Below are 20,570 nucleotides of genomic sequence, written 5' to 3' on the forward strand. Positions count from 1 at the left end.
AATAGTATCTTGAAAATATTAATATTATGATCATAAAATACCACTTGTATTTGAATAATCTTTAGACTTATACTTATATATTATATAATATAAATTATTATATATATTTTTATTTATATACTTTCAAGGTTACAGTTAAATGATCCTTAGTCCAAATTTCTAGAAAACTGTCAAGGACTAAAGGTTTGCTATTTTAAATAGACCCTGAAATGGTTATATTTAGCTGCCATAAGTGAGTGGTAAAATTTAGTCAGACTACTCTTAATTGAGATTAGTGGGTCGCGTACCCAAAACCAAATCGACATCCCACTGACCGACCCTGTCGCAAACCGATTGTGCGCCGTCGTTGTGGCGGCGTCTTGGGTTAATCTTTCCCAACGGACAAAAGCCTTGATTACGCTTGGACTTAGTTTCATTTGTGACCCCAAAAAACAAATTTGAAACGAAAAAAAATAAGCGAGTCAATGATACTTTTGAGGCAATGATCATTTCGTAAAGTTCTATTTTTATAAATCTGCGTACCAATTAATTAAAAATTTCGAAATGCTGAGCTGAATTTTCAATTGTATTCTAACAGGAAATACGCAACCTTATCAGGCCAACGAGCGTGAATGAAAACGCCTCAGGCTAATCACACTCCACTCCAGGCGGGCCGACAAAAACAAGCAACTAAAACTAAAAGCTAAGTAGGGAAATTATAATATGGAAAATATAAGAAAAAAAAAAAACTAGAACTTGCCGTTGCTTGTCGTTTCCTCATTTCAAGGCAATAAAGTGCTAAATTCAACAGGCTGCTGCGTAACCCAGCGAACCTCCAAACGCCCCTTACCCCACCGCCATCTGCCTCTCCACCAAGAACCCCCTTGACAAGCGCGCCAACCACTAATACAATGACATCTTAAAAGTTGCGCGTGTATGCGAGAGCCGAGCTACGAGCACGAACCGAAACTGAGAACGAACTGAATCGGTTGATCGGCTAATCGATTCGGCTCCTGCGTTCGGCTTGTATACGAATTCAAATTTCTTTTGTGCGGCCCGATTTTAGTAACACTTTGAACGCTTGACGATCTCCACATGTGGGGAGTGTGTTGCGCTCGACGATCGCAGCAGCACAGCAAATCAAGTGACGAACCCGCAAGCAGCAAGATTTTGTGTTAGTTCCCGTTTCCAATCAATATAAGACCAAATCTATTTTATACGAATATTCTCTTTGTTACATTAATTAGTCCAATTGTGTTTAAATTGTTCCACATTTTTAATTAATTATTTATTGCCTAGGAAAATCCTTTTCAAATTGTTTGTTTTTGTATTTCGCAGTTTCGTGTGTGTTCTCGCAGTGACAGTTTTGTATTTTGCCCAATTCGAATTTGGTGGTCAGGCTGAGGACCATGACCATGATGTTGCCCAGAGATCTAGTTGGTCTCTCGGGTGTGCTAGGCGCAGTTTGGCTGATCGCCAGCATTGTGTCCTTTGCCGACGCAAAGGTAAGTCGAAAATTAATTCTCATTTATTATTATAATTCACATCTAACATCTTAAATTTATTCAAATTAAAAAAAAAAAAACCTATTTCCATCAGTGATATTAAAACTGTCAGTATTTTCAACTGGTAGTGGCTTTAAAACTGTGTGTATACAATTTTGTGCTGCAGCGCAACTGATTCATAACCACATTAAGTATTATCTACAGGAACAAAAAGAAACAGAAAGAGAAGCAGAGTGGGAGATTCAAGAGCGGGAAAAGCTTGTGTATATAAAAAAGAAAATTAGGTCAGCATTGCGACATTTAATCAGCCCAAAATGAACTCCAGACATTTCCTTCAGTCTATTCTCGCATACCATTAACTAATACTACATTATATTTCCGGAGCAATTGCAACTCTTCAGTCACTGCATTGATAAAGTAACCCAGAGGCGGGTTGTGTTGAGTTCCTTGATCTAAGCTCTTCACGAGTTCAATCGATGTCATACCGCAATGTTATTATATCATCTTTGATAATTAATTCAGCTTTAGATTTGGCAATCTTCAATTACAGGCAAAAGGTTAACGCGTGCTATCAATGCGTGATAACCCCACAGTTTCAACTAATTATGTTGCTTCGCAATTGCCATTGAATGTTTCCGGTTAGCAATGACACCAAAACTAGAGAACAAAACATTTCTGCAAAGCCCATCAAGTCATTACGGGAAATGGATTAGCTATAAGCATTATCTCTGATGGTTTTGACACAGTTCAAATTGAACTAGAGCGAATTTCCATTGTGCTCATGCCCCTGGAACTATGCTATGAAAAATAAAATGAACAAAATCATTAAATTGGATAGTAAAATGAAGATACATTTTTTATATTGTTTGACTTTGTCAACTTTTGTGATTTTGTTATGATTTAATTTTGAAAGCTATGAAAACGGAATTCCTTATTTACTTAAACATATTTCCGGCTCTTAACCTAAATATTTTAGTAAGTAAAGGATTTTTTTTACTTTTAAACAATTATTTCGTCATTCTTTCAATTTAGAACTTATGCAAACTCTATTTCTTAGCTGAGATTTCAATTGGAGTGCCTTATCTGTTTTTTTGCCGTTCTAAATGCGTTGATGATGTTGATGATTCTAGTAGAAATCGTTGAAATTTAATTAGGTTTATTGCTATGTTGGCGGCATTGATAGCTAAGCTTAGTCTGCTGATTGCGACGCATGTAGAATCGGATTGAAAATAGAATTCTAAAGTGTCGCCAACAGAGCCAGAGGCTATCGCCGTGACTTTTGCCAACACAAACATATACATAAATTTATATTAATTCTTATACATACACAGTTATGTATATTTACATATATTCAGTGTGCAGTTAAGGCCGACTTGAAGAGACAACTCACGTGTTTCAGCTTCATTTGCAGGCACTTTGTTATACGATCTGCACTTTTTTTCGCACTCGGTTACGTGGTCAATGCCATGGAAACAATTTCCAACTGCTAACTCGCAACTCCAATTGCAATTGCAACTGCTTAGTGAGAGCGTCAACGTCTTGTGGCTTACCGCAGAAACGTTAACAAATAAACTCGATTTGTGCTACTGTTTGGTTATTGTTAGCCAGTGGCTCTCAAACTGCTCTCCAACTGGTTTCATGCTGTTGGCAAACAGATTTATTGCGCTACATTTAACAGCGAAGTGATTTCCTTTTCCGTCTCTTACATTCATGCACACTTATGAACGCAAGCGCACCAGCGAAGAGAGCGACTTTGTAAAGAGAGCACAATTCGTAGGCGACTCGCATATTTGATTAATATTTAAGAGAGCTACTCTGCTGTGAGTACGCAACAAGTGCGCCTTTGTATGTGTGTATTTGTGTGCACTGCACTTCGCCGGTGATGACGTCGACGGCGACAGCAACAACAACGAGCTATACAGTAGCAAGAGCAAAAGCAACAGCAACAGAAACATCGTCTGCCTTTCTATGAATGAATTTTGATAAATTTACTTTATCAGCAACGACTTCGAAGAGCTGCAGCATCTGTGTGTTGAGAAAAGAATGAAAGCATTTTCAAAGCATTTTTATATGGAAATTTCTGAGTCTACATGTCTGTCTTACACTCTGTGAGGGTGTATTGGTACATTGGTGTCTTATGTGTATGTGTGAGTTTGTTCTTTTCTGCGGCCGACAATTAGCAGCTCAAGTGTTTGGTGGAGAACAAGAGGGGGAGGCTAAAGAGTGCAGCTGCGGCGGTCTTTGACGCTCTGGCTCATTTCAAATTGGAATTGGAATTGAAAGTTTGTTATTGTTGGCTGCTGCTGTCGATTGCTCTAACTTCCCTCTCCGTTTCCTCATTCCCCAAACGTTGCTGCTGATATTCGAGATGCTCATTCCAATTTCATTGGTTCAGCTTTGTTTATGCAAAAGCAAGAGCAAAAGAAATTGAGTCGATGTCTCAGTCTTTAGGATGACCCCACGCACACACACACACACACTAGTACACACATAAATCAGTGACCAGCTGTAGACAACGCGGAGCCCGCCCAAGTAACAACAACAATGAGTAGAAAAAGGGGAGATGAAGAACACTACTCGGCTTTCTTTATGATGGAAGAAGTTTATTTGCGTGCGTCTTGAAAATTGTTTGGCGAGTTGCATTTCAATTTGACTCAATTATTTATTTATCTGCAACTGAATGCGGAAATTATGCGAAGTGCTCTCTCTCTCTCTCTCTCTCTCTCTCTCTGACTTGCTGCCTGGCAAGTGCATGTGAGTGTGTTTTTGTGTGATATGAACAACATGTCGTATAAGTGATATATGATGGCAACTAACAACTGGGCATTACACAGTGTGAAAATTGTAAATTAAAGTGATTATTTGATGTTGTGCTGTTCTGCATTCATTGCGCTTAAAGCAAGAAATTGGGTTATCAGCCATCTCAGAGTCAGCCTCCAGTCTCAGTCTCAGCCTCCGATTCAGACTCGGTCTCTGCTTCTGTTTCTGTTTCTGTCCCAGTCACAGTTTCATTCTTGTTGTTATTCTTGTTATCAGTTTGATTTAGTTGCAGCTTTTTGAAATTGAAATTCATTAAAACTCATCAAAATATATGCACATTCGTATCGCTCTGTCAATGTGTCACTGTCCCACTCTCTCTATCTCTATCTCTTCCTCTCCATCTCCCTCTCTCCTTACTTTTGTGCGTCTAACATCATTGCTAAAAATACTCGAATATTATTCGCTTTAAATTCGTGATGTCGCTTTACTGTTTACTGTTTTCTTTTTCATTTTTATTTATTTTTATCAACAATTTGAAATAGTTTTTGATTTCATAAAATATTGTCTAGTGTCAACTATAAGGTTAACAGCTTTCTGATAACGTTCAACATTTCAAATTTCTATTTATATTCTTTTCTAATTAATATTGTTGCGAAACTGCTTGATTTGAAATGAAGAATTTGAATGGCTTTTATTTGAACAACAAATAAATTGTTTGTAGTAATTTTTTTCAAAAATAATCTAGTCATTGTCATTATTTTTTTTACAATGTTAGAGATTGTATTAAAAAGATATTTGGTTTATTTATATTAACAATAATTTGTTGTTGAACTTAAAGAAGCAATGTAATTTTTTGAAAATATGTATATTAAATTAGCTTTGCATATCTATACTAAAAATTTGAATGCAATTACCAGTCACTGTCGATGTAATCGATGACAGCTTGTGAGCTTTACAGTTTTAGATGCATTAGAAGGGCTATCAACACGGCTGGCGACAGTTGGGGAATCGCTGTGCTGTCATTTGCGTGTAATTTGAGTGCGCGGCAATTAGTTATCATCTGTCAAGCGTTTGTCTAAACAATTATGCAAACAGCGAGTGAACTGTATGTTAGATTGTAAACTATAAAATACAACAATTTTAGCATTGCTATTTGGATCGTTCTCTCTCTACCTCCCTCTCTATTTGTCTCTATCTCTGTTTCGCATTCAATCTCAGTCTGGATGTTTATGTGCAAATTGTGTCGTGTGCATGTGCAGATTTCTTCGTTCTTCTGTCTACTGTCTTTGGATCTTCGCGCCTCTTCTTTATGATGTCAAAAATGATGTCATGCTGCAAGAGCGCTACAACAATAACATTAACAATAACATCAGCCAGAGTCCCGGACTTGTGCAGTCCAGATGTCCAGATGTGCATTCATTATGTTCTATAGTCATTCTCTGACTCTGTCGCTCCCACTATTTGCGAGTGTGTGTCTGTGTGAGTGTGTGGGCATGAGATTTCATGTCAATCACACGTTGCTCATATGTTTGCTCCATATACAGTTCCATATACATACATGCTCTGGACTCATTAGCTTCTTGGGGTATTTAAATGTAATGGCTTTGAAAAGATGTTTAGTAGAGAATTTTTAGTTTACAATTTTAGACAAGACTTTACTGCTAACAAAGATATATGCAATGAACTTGAGTTTTAAATAAAAATGCATAACTAATTATTAAATTAACATTTCCTCTTGGTTCATTATTAAGTGTAATGATGGGATAAGTGTTAACTGATCTAATCTTGGAAGGTTCCTCATATACTTCAAATTTTTAATAAATTTCTTCCTTTATAGAATCTTTATTGCACAAGTTTTCGAATCACATACATAGAATATAGATATAGTTAAAACTGGTTTTTAAACTGTATAAGCAAAATAAAGAGCCAAGATCAGCTCTACAGATCAGCTCTTGTGAAAAGCTTACACGCTTCTTGTTTTATAGTTGTAAAGGGTATAAATCGGTCGACTATCCTTGTTGTTGGCACACTTGAAACACTTTTGTGTGATGCCACGCTGTGTGATGCAGTTGAACACTTGCATATTGCAATTGTAGTCGGACTATTTAGATGATGATCAAATGTTGATTGATGGCGCGTGTTGTTGCATTTCGAGATCGTTTGACGAATTGGGTCAATTGTGTGTTGTATTGTGATGTGATGGACAATGATGAAGCTGACAGGACTTCGTTTGCAGCTTGCCTTCTCCCTTATATTTGGCATACAGTTCACATTGAAACTTGACAGATAACCCCTTTGTGCCCCTTTCCATTCATATTTAATTCGTAAAACAAAAAAAGCATACATTTTAATACATATATATAAAGAGTACAATTTAATGCCAAATTAACGCACACACACACACACACACACATAAAATGTATTAATTAAAATGCCAAGCTAAGAAAAAAGCTGTCAGCGGTCTTATCAGCCATGATTTATACTCGTACTCAGAATTATGTGTACTATATAGAGTATATATAGTATATGTATATATGCCACATCCGGGGCTCGCTTTGCCGCCATCTTGAGTGCGACTATATACTTAGCATGTTGATTATTATGGGCAGCGACTATGTTACTTACTAACTGATTCAACTTGCTCTAAATTCAAGTGCGCCAGTACTCCTCTCTTTCGCTCTCTCTCTCTCTCTCTCTCTCTCTGTCTTTGTCAAATTCAGTTTGTTCATTTTGCTGCGCTTTGCATTTTGTGCGCACATATTCTTTATCAAACACAAGAACGGGGTATCACTGACATTTCTTTTTCAACGGAACTCGACTTGTGAATTCCAGTGTCGAACGTCATTAGACACTCTCACACCTCACCTCTCTGACAGCCCTCTCCGCTGCCAGCGAACCCTACGAGTTGGAGTCGCTGACCGCGACAAACACGTGCACTGTCCCTAACCTTACCACCTTCTCTCTCCCCAAATCTAGACTATAGTATAATATATATACGTAGACTAGTGTGATCTGCGTTTCGCATTGAATGTGTGTGGGCGGCTGTGCCAATTGTCGGTCTCTGATATGCAACGGCGTGCGGGGGAGAGGGATGCCAACTTTGACCTTAAACTGCAGCCTGAGCTGCCGCACTTGTCTGCAAGTGCGAGAGAGACGACAAGGCGCGGAATGAAAGAGCGGCGAATGCAACACAATTGACATTAACATGTGTAAATGCGCTCAAGTGAGCCACTGACACAGATCATGCCAGAGACAACAACATATACCCATATAGTCAGGGCAAGCTATGTTTGCGACCGACTTTTCGCAGACACCACGTGCATTATAACGGCACAGTGGCGTAGCAGTCAGCTTTTTAGCGAGGAAGCCAGGCTTAGGGTAGTACAAAATTAAAGTCCATTTTATTTCTATTTGCTAATGCAATTAAATAATGATAAATATTGAAAATTTTAGATCCTATTTTGAGTAAAAGGTTGAAATATATTTTATACAATTTTGTGGATATAAAAGTAAGTGCATTATTAATTAAATTAAAAAAGCCAGATATCAGAGGATCAGCTAAGGGTCCACGTAAGCTTGCTTAAATTTTTTCCTGTACCTATGTCAACTCAAAGTGTTCAATTCCCAGGCCAATAGACGCCGCTCCGGGGACTTGCCCAGGTCTGTGTCTAATAGCTGACGTCGACAAAATCGGTTTAGCATATGAGCACATAACGTACCTCTCCATAAACCCACATACAATGTTGTGGTCGTAATAATCAAATCGGACAGACTGTCGTTTGTTTTTTACTTTTATTCTTGTTTTCTTTTTTTTTTTACTTTGTTTCTCATAAGTTACAACCCGAGCGGGTATTCGGTAGTCCCAAATGTGATATATGTTTGTCTACCCCATATTTGGTCATTTCTATATATGTATACTATATATTTAAATGTGTGCTTTCAGATATATAGTATCATGCTATTTGTGTTGCTTGGCAAGTGTCAAGTTCAAGGAAATTGCAGTGTTGTCATTTTCTAAGCGTGTTTCCATTCGACAAGCGACAACGAAAGACTTGAGTCCGAATCTGAAATTGCAATTTGTGAATTCTGTTTATGGGCAATTGATTGAATGAAATTCGAAGGTTTCACCTGGGTTTCGATTGCGGCTTTTTCAATTGAAGGAATGCATGAAATAAAAGACATTCATTACCATATTGCCTTCTTAGTTCGGAGCATGTTGCCAACCAGGTTATTGGGTCGACAAATAGTATACATTTTTTTGTTCTTTTGTGTTGCAATAAATGCAGTTATTAGAAATACAACAATATCATATGAATATTGAACGTGGATATTTTTTAAAATAACCTATGTAGATAAATAACAGAAAACCAAATTATGTTCGTTAACTAAAAAATAAGTCAGTGTACAGAGTAACAAAGAGTTGAGCAGTCTCGCTTTGAGAATTCCGTAAGTGCAATCGCATCAGCCTTACATACATACAGAGAACGAACACCTCATTTAATTTCCAGAAATTGAGTGCAAAGACTGCAATTGTTTTACAGACTAACTATGGCACACCCACACACACTCACACACACACACACGCACACACCTTTAAATACTCTTGTATAACTCATACACCTGCCATATGCATTGTGCATTTTATTTTTGGTCCTCATCTGCGTTCTCTCTCGACTTGTTTTCGGTTTGATGCCTTTTCTTTTTTTATTGAAGCCACGCGAAAACAAATTTTCTTGGTTAACCACACGGCGAACAGTTTTTCCTCATTTTTCCGAGTTTTCTTTTAGGTTTTATTTTTTAGTTGCTTTTGTTTATGTTTTACGTTCTGATTTTCTGATTTACACGTCATGTGCATATTTTGCTAACAGATGGTTTGATCTCCCAATTTTCTAGGAATTCCCCGGTTCATTTTCAATTTGGTGCTTTGAACTTTTGATTAGAAACCTGTCGACTGCATTACGAATTGCACTCGATGTTTATTGCAATTATAAACAATGTTGTTAAGTTAGCATTTGCAGTTTTTGCTTTCTTTGCAAATATTTGACATTAATTTTTCCAGGCGGCAAACATTAAATCCATTTCGCTTTTGTTATTTCTATTTCCAACATTTTCTTAAACATGCGTCCAACATGTGTGCTGACTTTATTTTTTTGGTTTTTGTTTCATCTGAAAATTTGAAGAAACCAACGACGCTCAAAGTCATTTTAATGAATCGAGCAATAAATTTTGATTTTCAACTAAACGGAATTATGTCAATTCTATTAATAATTGTGTCTGCGTTGGCAATACGAGTATACTATACAACAAATTAAGGATGTTTATAAACTCTTTTACGGTACATACATATGTCACCAAACAGTTTACCCATAACAAGCAGTGGGGAAAGAATTTCCATTTGTTGCAAGTGCAACTCGGTCAGCAGCCAATTATTTATGGCTAACACGTTTATTTAATGAACACTTCCAGTGCGTCGAGGTCGCAAACATAATATGTTTTTATATGCTGCGGAATTTAGAAATTATTTCGGGTTTAAGTACATACTTAAAATAATGCAACACAAATGTTTGATTTTAATTACGCATACTTAATTATTTAGCAATAATAATTACGTATACTTAATTATATAGCATATGCCTTTTATTGTTATATTATTATTATTATACAACAAATAATTATTAGATATTGTCATTAGCACTTAAAAGTAATGAAAGAATTTATATGTGATCAAGATTTTAGTCATAGTAAAGATCTTAAGGCTAATGAATCTAAGTTTATTATGATTTATGTAAAAATTACCAAGACTCGATTAGATGTTTGTGAAAATTTATAGAAGACTCATATAAAATTGAAATTATTATATTGTTACCAGAGAGATGGCTTGACATTTGATTAATTATGAAGCAAAGAAGCCTAGAACTATTTTCTATAGTTTGAATTCATAGCCGATTAGCAAGAATTGTATGTGCCTGGAATGATTTCTACGAATACGACTCTGAATGGTAATTAGTCAGCAAATGAATTAACTATCAAAACTGGTAAATAGCTGGAATTAATCCAGAAGCAGTTTACTAATTGCCTTGTGCAATGGATAACTCAATATATATTTATCAGCAGTGACTTTGTTTGAGGATTAAATTATTTATGGGTCTGAAACCATCTCATGCTTAGCTGTGCTCCGTCGAGTGCTTCGATTCCTCAAACCGCTTGTAGACGCATCAGTGACCGTGTTCTATGAGCTCGGATAAATTGTATGCTGCTGGCGCAGAGAAACAACATAAAGGCAGCTGCAAGTGAGAATAGAACAGAACAATGGAATGGCAAATAACAGAAAGCAAAAAAAAAACAATATATAGAAGATTATCTCATTGCAACGGAAATAGTGCAATTAAAGCAAACATTTCAGTTGCAACTACAATACGAGTGCGAGTGCGAGTGCAAGCGCAGTGAATGTGGTACTTGCCACAAGTTCCTTGCAAAATTGCACCCGCAAATAAGCATGTTATTGTTTTTGTTATGACTAATACCTAAAGTGAGAAAAATGGGGAAAATATCTAAAGTGCATAAAGCATAAAGAGTTCAGCTATTAACCGAGCAATTTAATTTGCACTTGCTGTTGCTACTCTTAATTCAAATTAAATCTATAAATAAAAACAAACATTTGTTAATCTTAACGTTACTTAAAAATGATTAGTAAAAATGTATGGCAGATAGTATTATTACAATTTTTGTTCAATGATATAAGCATTTATATAGTAACTGATCATAATAGGAAATAAAATGTCTGACGTTCTTTATACGTCAAAGTTGGAGGAAGCATAGTTTCAAATGGACTTCAATTAAGAATGATGACCATTGAATCAGCTGGAAATCAAAGTGCTAATCAATGATTGCCAATCAAGAATCGTTCTGGTTTGTGTCAGTTGTGAAATTGAATTATATTTTAATGGTCAACGATTTTTTTTTTTTACTTTGCAGGACTGCAACACAACGATATGCGACTGTAAAGGCATTAAAGGACGCATTGGATCGATTGGAGGTCACGGTGTTCCCGGACGTGAGGGTTCACCTGGTGATATTGGACCATTCGGACCACCCGGACCCTTAGGTGAGAAGGGAGACTTTGGCGAATATGGAGAACAGGGTGAAAAGGGACATCGGGTAAGTTTTGGATCCACACCAACTTAAGCATAATTAATATATCTATATATTTTTGTAACGTTTTAGGGCGATGCTGGTCTGCCAGGAGAGAAAGGAGGGAGAGGCGCACGCGTAAGTAGAGATTGCAATTGTAGAGTAATTAGAACAAGTTATAATCGATATGTTGCAGGGTTACCCTGGAGAGGATGGTACACCTGGACCACGGGGAATCGATGGCTGTGATGGCCGACCTGGTGCACAGGGCAAAGCTGGTCCACCCGGTGAAAATGGCCCGCGTGGTCCGATGGGTAAGCCGGGCTTGGCTGGGGCACAAGGTGATGCTGGCGAAGGCGGCATTAACTCTAAAGGCACCAAAGGTAATCGCGGAGAGCGTGGGCCAGATGGTGCCAATGGACTAAAGGGATTTGGTGGCATCTCTGGTCTCAAGGGTGACACAGGATTTGTTGGCATCGAGGGATTGAAGGGTGAACAGGGTCCCCAAGGTTATAAGGGTGAACAAGGCGTACCCGAAAAATATCCCATACTGCGTGGCATTGTTGGCGATAAAGGTGAACCCGGTGATGGTGAAGGAGTCGGGTTAACAGATAATCAAAAGCAACCCGGCCTTCCCGGTGATCACGGTGATCTAGGCGCAGTTGGTCCACTTGGACAAGAAGGCGAACCTGGACAATTTGGACGAGATGGTTTGCCTGGTGCCCGTGGTGACATTGGTGAACGTGGCGAGCGTGGCAAACCTGGCCGTGATGGCGGACCAGGCGGACCTGGTGAGAAAGGAATGAAGGGAGCTCCTGGCTACGATGGTGAGGATGGCCAAGATGGAGGACGGGGACCGAAAGGCGAACCAGGATTTAATGGCACACCAGGTATTCAGGGACCTGAAGGCCCACCCGGTGCCTATGATCCAAATTTGGATAGATCCTTGCCTGGCCCCATAGGACCTCAAGGTGATGTCGGTCATCCTGGTCAGCCTGGATTGCATGGCATTCCCGGCAAACAGGGACGACGTGGTCCCCAAGGACCTCCCGGTCCACCCGGTGATGAAGGTCTTCGAGGCAATCGTGGTCCACCCGGACGCAGCGAGAAAGGTGACGATGGAGATTATGGTTTGATGGGACCACCTGGCCCACAAGGTGCACCTGGTTTGGTAGGCCCATCAGGTCGCGACGGCTACCCTGGCGAGCCCGGCCTTAATCTATACGGACCTAAAGGTTTGCCTGGCCAACATGGTATTCCTGGCTCCATCGGCTATCGTGGTGATCGTGGTGAGGTCGGCATTACTGGTGACAAAGGTTTGCCGGGTGAAGGTTTGAATATTGTTGGACCTCCCGGTTCACAAGGTCCTCCTGGTAAACGCGGCAGGCCTGGCATTGATGGAGTACCTGGATACCGAGGTTACCCTGGTGAAAAGGGTATACGAGGTGACGATTGCGGTTACTGCAATGCTGGACCACGTGGCATTAAAGGATTACTGGGTGATGCTGGCTATCCAGGCGAGCACGGAGCCCGGGGTTTGGCCGGTATAACAGGAGCTCGTGGTCTTAAAGGTGCCCAAGGTAGGCCAGGACTACGTGGTTTCAAGGGTATGCAAGGCCCAGCTGGTATTCCCGGCGAGGAAGGTCGAGTCGGTAGACCAGGTCCAAAAGGAATAGTTAACGTAGTCGGCAGTTCGAAATATGTACCGGGTGATAATGGTGACAACGGACGTCGTGGTGAACAGGGCGCTCAAGGTGATCGTGGTGCAAACGGATGGAACGGTGTTCCCGGTCTCAAGGGTGAACCCGGTCTTCGTGGTGATTTTGGTGATATTGGGCGACCAGGTTCAGATGGCAAGCCTGGATTTGATGGTCAGGACGGTAAACCAGGTGCACCGCCAAACATACCCAAGATCTACCTAACAGGTGAACCCGGCTATAACGGCCGCAAGTAAGTGTTAATTTGTACAACCAAATCTAAATGCTTTAACTGATATTTTTGTTGCAGGGGTGAACATGGAGATGTTGGCAGCGAAGGCTTTAAGGGTCAAAAAGGTGAACCACATCCTGGAGAAATAATTGAAAACCGAGGAGATAGAGGCGATCTAGGATATCCAGGGGGAGCCCGGCTATCGCGGACCAAAAGGTGAAAGGGGCGAAGTGGGCTTGAAGGGCGAAGCTGGTGCCATGGGTATTCCTGGTGAAGTCACTCCGGGACCTCCTGGTGCCAAGGGTTACAAGGGCGAAACAGGTGACTATGGGCTGCAAGGCCTTACTGGCAATCCTGGTCGAGATGGTGAACCTGGCCTGCCCGGTGTTGCTGGTCAAAAGGGACAGCGTGGAGAGCCGGGACAATACGTACTTGCTGGAGAAATTGGTGTGCCTGGCCGAAACGGAATTAAAGGACTTGTCGGTGATGACGGACCCATTGGATATCCTGGAGCTAAGGGTCGACCAGGACCAAAAGGTGCCAAGGGCAGCACTGGTGACGAGGGTCTTTGGGGCCAGAAAGGTTTACCAGGTAACAAAGGACAACGTGGTGACATTATTGTGGGCCCACCAGGTCAACAAGGTGAACCCGGTCGCGCTGGCAGTATTGCTTTGCATGGAGTTAAGGGTCAGAAGGGTGTATTCGGTTATTCGGGACAAGTTGGTAAAACTGGTGCCAAGGGTAGCATTGGTTATCCTGGCCGTGTGGGACGAGTTGGCGATCCTGGACCATCAGGTGTCCCCGGTGAACAAGGCGTTATCGGTTTAGCCGGTATTCCTGGCGAGCAAGGCGATCGAGGAGAGATTGGTTACTCTGGACGTACTGGAGATTTGGGACCCCGTGGTGCTCCCGGTAACTTTGGATTGAAAGGTATATAGCATTGTATATAATTTATATACATTTCAAGATTAATAATATTTTTTTTGTAACAGGCATCACTGGAGAGATCGGTCCATTCGGCTACCCTGGTGTGCCTGGTAGAGCTGGTCAAAAGGGCGAACGCGGTGCACCTGGTATTCCTGGAAGGCCCGGTGCCAAAGGTGTAGGCGCTTATAGTGGCATCAAGGGAGACGTGGGCGTTGCCGGCTGGCAAGGTCCGCCCGGTTATGATGGTGCACCAGGATTCAAGGGTGAACGTGGTGAAACTGGTGAGTCACTACCCGCTGTCGATGGTCTGCCAGGCGTCAAGGGTGAAATGGGTATACCTGGTCGCAACGGATTGCCTGGCTTAGAAGGTCTCAAAGGTGTGCGTGGAGACATTGGATTGAATGGTAATCCTGGCATAAACGGTGAACCAGGTGTTGATGGCCTGCCCGGCTACGATGGTCGCCATGGCGCTATCGGTCTGAAAGGAGAATCCGGCGAAATTGGTCCAATGGGTGCACCCGGTGAGTTTGGTGATTTGGGCGACGTGGGATACCCCGGTGCACATGGCCTGCAGGGTGACAACGGGTTGCCAGGTGAATTTGGTGTCCAAGGCCCGCAAGGTGAAGTTGGTGATATTGGTGACATCGGTGATGATGGTGAAATAATTTACGCTGACTTGACTATGGCTCGTGGAGAGCCCGGAACACCTGGTTTCCATGGCCCAGAAGGACAACGTGGTGAGCCTGGTGACATTGGATACATCGGATTGCAAGGATTGCGTGGCCAACAAGGTGATATTGGCTTGGGCGGACAGCCTGGATATGATGGCGCGCCTGGTGTCAAAGGTTTGCAAGGAGATACTGGTCTACGCGGTTTCCCCGGATCACGTGGAATTGCCGAACGTGGCGAAATTGGTGACACGGGTTATGATGGTTTACCCGGTCGCCCAGGTCGTGTGGGACAAAAGGGTGCACCCGGTGAGCAAGGAGAGTATGGATATAACGGTGCTATTGGACCTCAAGGTCCAGTTCGTGTCGGTCCTCCCGGTGCACCTGGTGACTACGGCTATCAAGGACCTCCCGGACGCAATGGCCTGCATGGCTTGAACGGTGCGAAGGGAGAGCGCGGCGATTTTGGCTTACAAGGCGAAAGAGGTGAAGCTGGCTTTGCCATTTGGGGCAGACAAGGTGACAAAGGTGAGCGCGGCGAACAGGGACCAACTGGTTATATTGGCGCCAAGGGCGAACAAGGTTATAGCGGTCGCCCCGGACGCACTGGCTTCATTGGACTGCGTGGACCACGTGGCGCAACTGGTGATGCAGGATGGAGCGGCATCGATGGTATTGATGGTCAAGACGGTCAAAAGGGTGAGCAGGGTGTCACTTATTCGTACACGTATGCACGTCCCGGTGATCGTGGTGAGCCCGGTTTGGATGGCTTCAAGGGCGAACAAGGTGATCGAGGTGCTCCTGGTTTTGAGGGCTTAATTGGTCTTCGTGGTGAGGTCGGCTACCGCGGTGATGTTGGTGAAGCGGGCTACCAAGGTCCAGATGGCGTTCAGGGTGAGCGCGGCGAAATCGGTTTAACAGGCTTAACCGGTCGTGACGGATTACGTGGAGCACCAGGTGCACCGGGTGACCCAGCGCCACCACCGCCACCACCCAAGAGCCGTGGCTTTATTTTCACACGTCACTCACAATCCGTACGCGTTCCCGAGTGCCCAGCCAATACGAATAAACTGTGGGATGGTTACTCACTGTCCGGAAATGTGGCCAGCAGCCGAGCTGTTGGTCAGGATCTTGGTCAATCAGGATCGTGTCTGATGCGATTCACCACCATGCCCTACATGAACTGTGACTATAACAACGTCTGCAGCTATGCACAAAATAATGATGACAGCCTCTGGTTATCGACTGCTGAACCTATGCCGATGACAATGACTCCCATCCAATCCAGGGATGTCATTAAGTACATTTCACGGTAATATTAATTTGTTTAGAGTATCAATTTTTGAATAAGGTGCTTATATCTAAATAACTGTTGCAGCTGTGTCGTTTGCGAGACCTCGACGAAGATTATTGCTTTGCATTCCCAATCGATGTCCATTCCCAATTGTCCTGGTGGCTGGGAGGAGATGTGGACAGGCTTTAGTTACTACATGGTAAGCTTGATTTCAACTGCTTTCTCAACAACATTTACTTTTATTTCTAATGATTTCTTAATAGACCACATTGGATAACACGGGCGGCGTTGGTCAAAACCTGGTTTCGCCTGGATCCTGTTTGGAGGATTTCCGCGCTAATCCAGTCATTGAATGTCATGGCCACGGTCGTTGCAATTACTATGATGCTCTGGCTTCCTTCTGGCTGGCTGTTATTGAGGAGCAGGAGCAGTTTACCCAGCCCCGTCAGCAAACCCTCAAGGCTGATCAAACTAGTAAGATCAGCAGGTAAGTTTACCATACGCACTAATCCACCTTATGGCGCACTTAGAATTGTTTGTGTTTTGTAGATGCACTGTGTGCCGTCGTCGTGGCGACAGCTTCATCACGCGCCAGGCTTCTTCGTCGTATTCCGTCAGCACAGGCTCTGGATCACGCACTAATTCCGGATCCAATTCCGGTTCTAGGAATAGCGGAGGATCTGGCTCGAGTTACGGCGGAAGCTATGGTGCAGGATATGGAGCAAACTATGACGGAGCATCTCGACCTAGCTATGGAGGAGAGTCTGGATCCACCTATGGACAGGGATTTAACAATGGTCAGGGCTCCAGCTACGGATCGGACTCCAACAATGGACAAGGTTCGAACTACGGCCAAGGTTCTAGCAACGGCCAGGGTTCAAGCTATGGCTCAGGTTCTAGCTATGGCTCGGGCAGTGTAGACAATGGCGCTGGCTCTGGATCAAGAAGACAGCCACAGTCTACCTATACCAGCTGGTCTAGCTACCCAGGTTTTGAATATCGTCAAGCACAGCCGCAGCCAGCATTGCGTCAGCCACAACAGCAATCACAGCCTCAGCCGCCTCCAGTTAACTACTACAATCGTCAATTGCCATACCGTAATTCATACCAAAGTTCTGGTCGCCAGAATACCCGTCGGTATCCGCGCGATGACACCCACGCTCCTTAGATGCCACAGTTCAGTTTAAATACTAAGTAGCAGTTAAATAATTACTAAGTCTAAGTTGCTATCACACTCCGTTAACAACACCATTAAATCAAACCACAACGACAACAACACACCAAAAAAACAACACAAATAATCTTCTATCTTCGATTATGATGACGATAATCCTTGAGCCAGTGCCATTTTCGAGATCTGATTGATTTTAATCTAATTTTGTATGTAAATCGAAGTAAACCAAAAATATATATGAATAATATAGTGTTTCAAGGAATAGTTGCAGTCGATATCGAAACCAACTATACCTATTAATTCACTGCCTCGAAATGTCATATAGCTACATTTGGATTGATGATATAAGGATTTACAACTTAACCACCAAACGAAACAAATCCCAGTTTTTGATAAATAAAATGTACACATCATTAAAAAAAAGCGAAAAGTTTTCTCGTCGAACATTTTTTCAATGACGTGTTTTAATTTTCCAAAAGGAAAGTTTAAATATTGTTTTACATACCAGGTGTTATTTCCAGACAGGTTTGAACATTAAATTTTAAGAAATAATAATTTTGGAACTTGCTTTAAATTTGTTTTTGCTAACAAAAATGTCCATAGAAAAAGAAATGAAACACATTTAGTTGAAATTGATTGAAAAAGGATACGCCCTTGCATATACATATATATATTTTGTTGCTTCTGCTATTAACAATTATTAAATGTTACATAATTTGATGTTCGTATTAAGCTATAAAACAGGGCAAATGTACGCTAATACAAGATACGTTTGCATGCAGACTTGCATCCAATCCAATACTAATAATTCCCAGGGATTGATTCACACCAAACGTGCCACATTTGGTGGCATCTATTATACATACACAGTCATTAATTATTTATACTATATAGCTGGGAGCGGGAATTTTGTTTTCTTTTTGTTCTTGACACAAAGTAATTAAATAGCAGCTGTTAAAGTAGTTGTTGCTGTGGTACATAAAAGGTGAAAACAAAAGTACATTAAACTATTTACGTAAGTTCGAGACTGAGAAAAAGAGTACAACAGTTGTGTTAAATCTAATCGCCCTACATGTCCTCTTAATGTATTACAGTTTTGTTTCGCTTATTTCTCCGTCTCTCTCATTCTATTATTTATTATAGATTTGGTGTTTTCTTCATTCTATAGTTTTCACCACCACCAGCGCTGCTCGAGAATGGGTTGTTGTAACTATTATTTAACAAAGTCTGGATTCTCCTGTACCTTTTCAGAGAATTGCAACTGATTGTCGATTATCTGGAATAGTACTTCAGGCGCTGGAAAGCGTCCAGTTTGTATTTTCGACCAAACCGGCACATCATTAAGAGTTATCTCAAAAGCACCTGATGAAATCAGTTGACCTTCGATCATGTTTCCCAAAAAGAAGATCATCATACAGGCGTAGATTTTGTTCGATTGCAGATGAGCCCACCAGCCGGGGGTGTTAATACCCAAGCATGTGAAAGGACTCACTGAGCTGACCACAGATACAATGATAATGATTTTGAGTGCGAATATTAGCTTTGAGAGATAATAATTCAAGCCTGGGGGATCGTAGTTGGCGCCATGAACCTGAATCTGTGGATACTTTTCGCCCAGAATGTTTACATAGTCCTCGAATGCCTTGCGATACCCGCACGAGTAGCTGTACAACGAAAAAATTAAAAACAATAATAGCATAACATACGTAGTAATCAGAATGCGATGAGTGTGCTATCGCTGGGTGCGAGGGCTGCGGCTAATTTATACACTTACCAATAAAGAAAAGTCATCGTTGGAGCAACGCTCTGTCCAAATTTCGTGGCCGGTATTTCTTTGCCCCCTTCAAATGCCAAGGCATAGCAGGCGCACAAGCAAAGCACAAGCAGTGCAATGTTCCTGCCATTAAGTGAGTCCATTATGTGTTTTTCCTAGTTTTACTTCGATCGAAAAATTGTCGTGCAACGAATTAGCAGCAAATGTAAAAATTTATTATCTTCTTCTTCACAATCTGTCATTTGCTAGTAGCAAATTGCTACGAGTGTTTACGATTGAAATTTATCGATATATTTGAATGACGTGTTGGAAGTCGACATATCGATTGAATGCCAATTTATTTCTATCAAAACTGATGAAAAAATTAGATGATACTTTATTTGCACAACATATAATCGTTACCCAGAACAGTGGAATCATTTATTTTGCTTGCATATTTTTCGTCACTATATGTACGTCGTCTGTACCCAAATGTCAATTAATATATGTATGTAAGTGGTATGACGAACTGCTTGAACGTGCTGCGTCTCCACACAACAAAACAGCTGTTGTGACATAACCTGCATTTCTTCGGGAAAATTGAAAATGCTGCGCCGAGTAAATAACAATACCGCTTATATTTGTATTTATTTATTAAAATTATATTTTTTTACAATTACAGTTATTGCCGTCACTGCGCCAGGCGTTGCAGCAGACGACCCCAACAATCACAGCTGTCCGCCCTAGCAGTTACAGTGTCTATGAGCCAGACTATCTCGAGGTGGGTTACAGCACAATAATACTCTGTGTTTATTGATGTTTTAATAAGAACGAACATCTTGCAGTCACTCAAGCCTAAGTTTCCGCAATACGAGTGCCTAAATGTTCAGATCAAGGGCTACGATTATCCGTTGCTCGAAAGCTATCAACGATTCCTGCACAGCGTTGCCGAGTATCTAGATCTGGATGTCTCCGATTGTTATGCACTGCCGCCGCAGCAAACGCAGGTGCAGCGGTTGCGTCCCAATTCGACGGTCGTCGAGGCTGATTATAAGCTGACCACTTACGAGCGTAATCTGCAGCTATCTAATGTCGATGCCCCCATTTATCCGCAATTTCTGCGCATTGCCCAAGCTGCCCTACCTGAGGGAGTGCATCTTATGGTGGCTGAACACACGGACGAGAGTGATGAGCGTCGCTATGTGCCCGACAAGGATCTGCTGGACTTGAAGGCGGAGCTGGAACGCATGGGCGGCGCTACCCCTTCAAAAAAAAAATAACAGCTCAATTGTCAGTTTTTTTTGGCATATGGGTAAAACGTTAATCACTAGTTTTTTATTGAGTATAAAATAAATCCTGTGTATAAGAGAGATATAGTATAGTGAAGAAATATTTAAAAACAAAACGTTCCTATTTAAAGCTTTGCACTATATGGACGGCAATGGTTACA

General features: G+C 41.6%; 3 protein-coding genes across 4 annotated transcripts; 2 read left to right on the forward strand and 1 right to left on the reverse strand.

Moving 5' to 3' along the window:
* Window positions 1-1,042: 1,042 nt before the first annotated feature.
* LOC133850931 (collagen alpha-1(IV) chain) lies at window positions 1,043-19,032 on the forward strand. Its single transcript, XM_062287191.1, is given in 11 exon segments — window positions 1,043-1,153; window positions 1,318-1,484; window positions 11,220-11,402; window positions 11,469-11,513; window positions 11,572-13,325; window positions 13,383-13,488; window positions 13,490-14,234; window positions 14,297-16,211; window positions 16,278-16,392; window positions 16,457-16,680; window positions 16,743-19,032. Coding segments are annotated over 10 exon segments (5,802 nt in total). The 5' UTR covers window positions 1,043-1,153; window positions 1,318-1,388; the 3' UTR covers window positions 17,362-19,032.
* LOC133850933 (thioredoxin reductase-like selenoprotein T homolog CG3887) lies at window positions 18,000-19,404 on the reverse strand. 2 transcript variants are annotated; one of them, XR_009895716.1, is made up of 3 exons: window positions 19,142-19,404; window positions 18,383-19,031; window positions 18,000-18,336 (listed from the first exon to the last, which is right to left on the reverse strand). XR_009895716.1 is itself a non-coding variant. In XM_062287193.1 (2 exons), exons 1-2 carry the CDS (start codon window positions 19,282-19,284, stop codon window positions 18,581-18,583), a joined length of 594 nt encoding a protein of 197 aa, XP_062143177.1. In that variant the 5' UTR covers window positions 19,285-19,404; the 3' UTR covers window positions 18,000-18,580. The 2 variants fall into 2 exon arrangements, 1 of the variants encoding a protein (XP_062143177.1); XM_062287193.1 differs by having other exon boundaries at window positions 18,000-19,031.
* Window positions 19,405-19,560: 156 nt separating this feature from the next.
* Window positions 19,561-20,492, forward strand: LOC133850934 (large ribosomal subunit protein mL48). The gene is made up of 3 exons (XM_062287195.1): window positions 19,561-19,738; window positions 19,803-19,901; window positions 19,966-20,492. The coding sequence occupies exons 1-3, from the start codon at window positions 19,727-19,729 to the stop codon at window positions 20,398-20,400; spliced, it is 546 nt and encodes a 181-aa protein (XP_062143179.1). The 5' UTR covers window positions 19,561-19,726; the 3' UTR covers window positions 20,401-20,492.
* The last annotated feature ends 78 nt before the right edge of the window (window positions 20,493-20,570 follow it).

The sequence above is a fragment of the Drosophila sulfurigaster genome, chromosome 2L (genome assembly GCF_023558435.1).
Source record: "Drosophila sulfurigaster albostrigata strain 15112-1811.04 chromosome 2L, ASM2355843v2, whole genome shotgun sequence".
In the NCBI taxonomy this organism is placed as follows: Eukaryota; Metazoa; Arthropoda; class Insecta; order Diptera; family Drosophilidae; genus Drosophila; species Drosophila sulfurigaster.

Coding starts and splice junctions, on each gene's coding strand:
- LOC133850933 (XM_062287193.1), bottom strand. CDS start 19,284: ATGGACTCACTTAATGGCAGGAACATTGCACTGCTTGTGCTTTGCTTG. Junction 19,032..19,141: donor ACGATGACTTTTCTTTATTG/GTAAGTGTATAA, acceptor TTCGTTGTACAG/CTACTCGTGCGGGTATCGCA.
- LOC133850934 (XM_062287195.1), top strand. Junction 19,902..19,965: donor ATGAGCCAGACTATCTCGAG/GTGGGTTACAGC, acceptor AACATCTTGCAG/TCACTCAAGCCTAAGTTTCC.